General features: G+C 60.2%; 2 protein-coding genes across 2 annotated transcripts; one reads left to right on the top strand and one right to left on the bottom strand.

The window, feature by feature from the left end:
- Positions 1 to 1,223: 1,223 nt before the first annotated feature.
- On the top strand, positions 1,224 to 2,300 carry NGA_0602500 (calcium calmodulin-dependent protein kinase i; the record flags this gene model as incomplete). Its single annotated transcript, XM_005855695.1, has 1 exon — positions 1,224 to 2,300. The coding sequence occupies one exon, from the start codon at positions 1,224 to 1,226 to the stop codon at positions 2,298 to 2,300; it is 1,077 nt and encodes a 358-aa protein (XP_005855757.1).
- Positions 2,301 to 2,322: 22 nt separating this feature from the next.
- Positions 2,323 to 3,317, bottom strand: NGA_0602800 (putative dead box rna helicase; the record flags this gene model as incomplete). Its single annotated transcript, XM_005855698.1, has 2 exons — positions 2,323 to 2,359; positions 2,452 to 3,317. The coding sequence occupies 2 exons, from the start codon at positions 3,315 to 3,317 to the stop codon at positions 2,323 to 2,325; spliced, it is 903 nt and encodes a 300-aa protein (XP_005855760.1).
- Positions 3,318 to 3,948: the final 631 nt, after the last annotated feature.

Here is a 3,948-nt window from a genome sequence, read left to right on the forward strand (position 1 = left end):
GCTGCGGACGGAGACGATGTATTTGTGTTCGTGGGTGGACCGCAGGTTGACAGGGATGGTGATGACAGGGAAAGGCTTGTACGTGTCCCATGATGCTTGTTGGCGGCAGCACAAGCACCGGGTTGAGACGTCTTCTTAAACTTTGTCCCCGCCCGAAGGGCTCTAAATAAATCCTCCATCAAACAAAGCTCTATGAGAGTTGTATCAAAGTATTAGGTGAGATGAGGCAAAGGTACCACCATGCCACATTGATTATCGATCCCGATGGAACATAGCAGCCAGGATACTACAATATGATCAAGTAAGTCTCTCTGATAAGTGCTACAGCGGACACAACAGAGGCCTCTGGGCCTGTGGATAACCGATAAACAAGCGAGACATCAAGGCACAATGCCGGATGGTGACTTTTTGGATCAGTGAACATTCCAATTGCGTGCAAATCGGCTTGTCGTGACCTTTGCCGGAACTTCAGTGGCCTCCACCCACTCCGCTGCATTTCTGAAGCTTGTCAACCTAATTTTCATGGGAAGTTGCGGTATTTGCATCCATGGACACCCGCCACGACCAAATAGTGTCAGGTGGACCATCTTGCCCCTTCAGTCACACCGGGGTGTGGTTTAGGATGGTGTAACCATTATATTGTCACGAGAGACACACGTCTCCGGAGGCAGGCGTCGCCGCTTCGCCGTATTTAACAGAGCAGACTTGTACACTCACGCCTTCAAGCACACTGCGAACTTGCAAGGAAACAAGCTTTGTCCGGGGCGTCCACCATCTCTGTACTCATCTTTTTCTCCCTACGCTCCCAGTACACTCGTTCACAGGCTTACGAAGTGAGGGAAACGAAATCAAAAATTGAGGCTTTAAATTATTCTGCCACACCAGCATCACCCCAAGGGCACCTCTCCCTTGCCCCTCTGGGGACCCTCTGAAAGAACCAATTTAGCTTCTGCTATTGACTTTGGCGTAAAATATACCATACCGACGCGGCTCTTCAGGCACGCGGACGTTTGACCAGGCCTGGCGGGTGCAATACACTCTTTAGGCACGCGGTTGCCGCCCGTTGCGCAGCGGCAACACAGACGATGTTGCAATTTTGCTCGGCGCGGCCTGACTCGGCCAGGACAGTTTCCATGGTCCGAGCGATGGGGACAAGCACCATACGGTCAAGGCTTGCGACCAGAAGAGGCACCTTTAACTCACCTCTGGCCGCATCAAGCGGCATGAGGAACACCTCAGACCCTGCCCGCCGAACCCGATTCTTCAGCAACGAGAGCAGAGTCCTTGGACGCCGAGGCCTTTACAGTGTCCAAGACAAGAAGGGCAGCATCCTGTCCCCAGGAAGAATAAGACGTCGAGCGTGGCAATTACCTGCAGCTCACGTTACCCCGGCCAGCGCCTCCAGCTCTGCGTGCTTTCTCTTATCCGAAACCCTCCCTCCGTCCATCCTCGCCACTCTCTCCCCCTCCTCCTCCTCCTCCTCCTCCTCCTCCTCCTCCTCCTCCTGGGCCACGCCTTCCTTCTCCAGCCTGGCGGTCCTCCTCCTGGGGCTAGGCTGGACGGGGTACCTGCTGCAAGCTCCCCCCGGGGAATGCCGGGCCCTCCGGAACATCCACGAGTTCTACAAGATCGTCGAGAAGCCCATTGGCGCCGGTGGCTTTGGGGTCGTGTGCGTGGGCTCGCACCGGGAGACGGGGGAGGTGGTGGCGATTAAGCAGCTGCCCAAGAAGGCGATCCGGGAGCTTAAGGTGATGACGGAGGTGGACATCCTCCGGCTGGCGGGTGAGCACCGGAACATCATCGGCTTCCGAGACCTCTTCCAGGATGAGGAGAACTGGTACATCGTGATGGAGATGGCGGAGGGGGGCGAGCTTTTCGACCGGCTGGTGGAACGGGGCGCCTACTCGGAGGCCCAGGCAAGTGAGATCATGCGGGAGATCGTCGACGCGGTCTCCTACCTGCACCAGCAGGGCATCGTCCACTGCGACTTGAAGCCCGAGAACCTCTTGCTCGCCACCAAGGCCAGCGACACCAGCAACATGCGCCTGGTTGACTTTGGCTCCGCGTTTCGGGCGGACTCGGGGAAACTCGTGTCCAAAAAAGGCACAGGGACCATCGCCTACTCCGCGCCCGAGGTCATCTCGGGGCGCCCCTGCGGCTACAAAGCGGACGTGTGGGCCCTTGGTGTCTTGATGTACATCCTCCTCTCCGGTACGTCCCCCTCCCTCCCTTCCTTCCTCCCTCCCTTCCTCCCTCTTGCCTCCGGTCCCTTTCCAAGGGCGCGCGGGTGTCCCGCATAAAGCCTCCCCGCCTGCGCGAGGCTCACGTATCCAATCCTGCTTTTTGCATCGCTCCACCCCTAACGAGGGGGGAAGATCGTAATTGACCACCACGTTCACCGCCCGAAGGTCCAGGCCCCGTGCGCACAGGTCCGTGCACAGCAAGACCCACACGGCCCCCGCCCTGACCTTCTCCAAGAGCGCTGCCCGTTGCTCCGTGCTTCTGTCCGCATGCATGACGTCCACGCGGAGGTGGTCGTAGCAGAGTTCGTGGTAGAGCTCCCGGGCCCGCTCCTTGTTCTCCAAGAAGACCAAGATAGGAGGAAGGACTCCCTGCTTCAACAGCTGTCGGAGGGCCAAGAGCTTCCCCTCCTCCCGCCCCACAAACACCAATTCTTGCGTCACGGATTCGGGGACGGCGGCCGCGTGCGTGTAGTTGGAACGGTTGGAAGGCAGGCCTACCGACACGGAGACGGGGTCTCGCAGCACACTGCCCGCCAAGTCCTGGATCAGCGGGGGGAGCGTAGCGGAGAAGAGGGCGCGCTGTACCTCCGGGTATGTACAGGCGGCCAAGATCTCGTCCACCTGCCCGAGGAAACTTTTGTCGGGTTCCAAGGATTCGCCCGCCGCGTTTTTCTTCCCTTCTCGCCCCAGTTCGAACAGCTTGTCCGCTTCGTCCAAAACGACAGCCCGGACCCGCCTCAAGTCCACCCTTCCCTCCCGCAGGGCCTGGAGCAGACGCATCGGCGTCGCGACCAGGAGATCATACCCGGAGAATACCCCTTGACCTGCCTCATCCTTGGTCGCCGCCAGCGCCTTGGACACCACCGCGACTTTGAAGGCTCTTCCAGCCGCCAACCGCTGCACTTCCCCACAAATTTGCGAGGCGAGTTCCCGGGTGGGGGCCAGGAGGAGGGCCCGTGGGCCGTTTCGCAGGAGCCTGGCCTCGGCCTTTTCGAGACGTAGGAGGGTGGGGAGGACGAAGGCGGCGGTTTTCCCCGACCCCGTAGGAGCGGTGGCCAGGAGGTCGCGGCCCATGGCCAGGACGGGCAGTGCTTGCATCTGTATGGGCGTGGGCTCTTTCCACTGGGAGGACTCGATGTTCCTCAGCAACGTCCGCTTGAGAGAGGCGTCGGGGCAAGGGAGGAGGGAGAAGGAAGGGAGGCAGTCCGGCACGTTCTCACCCCGGGCTTTGATCCGCAACCGTCGACGGAAGGCCCGCATCTCGTCCTCCTCGTGCTGGCGCCGAGGCCGATTTACGACCAGGGAGGGGGCGGAACCGGAAATGGTCACGGAGGAGGAGGAGGTGGAGGAGGAGGTAGAGGAGGAGGAGGCATCACTATCCTCGCCTGTGTCCTCCTTCCATTGTACGTCCTTGTTCTTCTTGCGGAAAAGGGAGGGAGCCTGTGACGTGGCGCCCGGGTCGTCTGGACAAGGCCTCCCTTCTTGCTTATCCCTCTTCCCCCGCCCAGTCCCCATCCCAGCATCCTTGTCGCGTGCACACCCGTGCCCTCCATCCACATGCCCTTTCTTTGAACCGTGCAGGCGGGGCTCGTCGTCAGTCGCTTCCTTCTCCTCGCCTCTACCCTCCTCTTTCTTCCTACCTTTTCCCCCATCCTCCCGCCCCCGAGGGCGGAGGGGAGGGAGAGGGGGAGGCCGGGCAGGCACA

Source organism: Nannochloropsis gaditana (assembly GCF_000240725.1).
Source record: "Nannochloropsis gaditana CCMP526 unplaced genomic scaffold scaffold130, whole genome shotgun sequence".
Classification (NCBI taxonomy): domain Eukaryota; class Eustigmatophyceae; order Eustigmatales; family Monodopsidaceae; genus Microchloropsis; species Microchloropsis gaditana.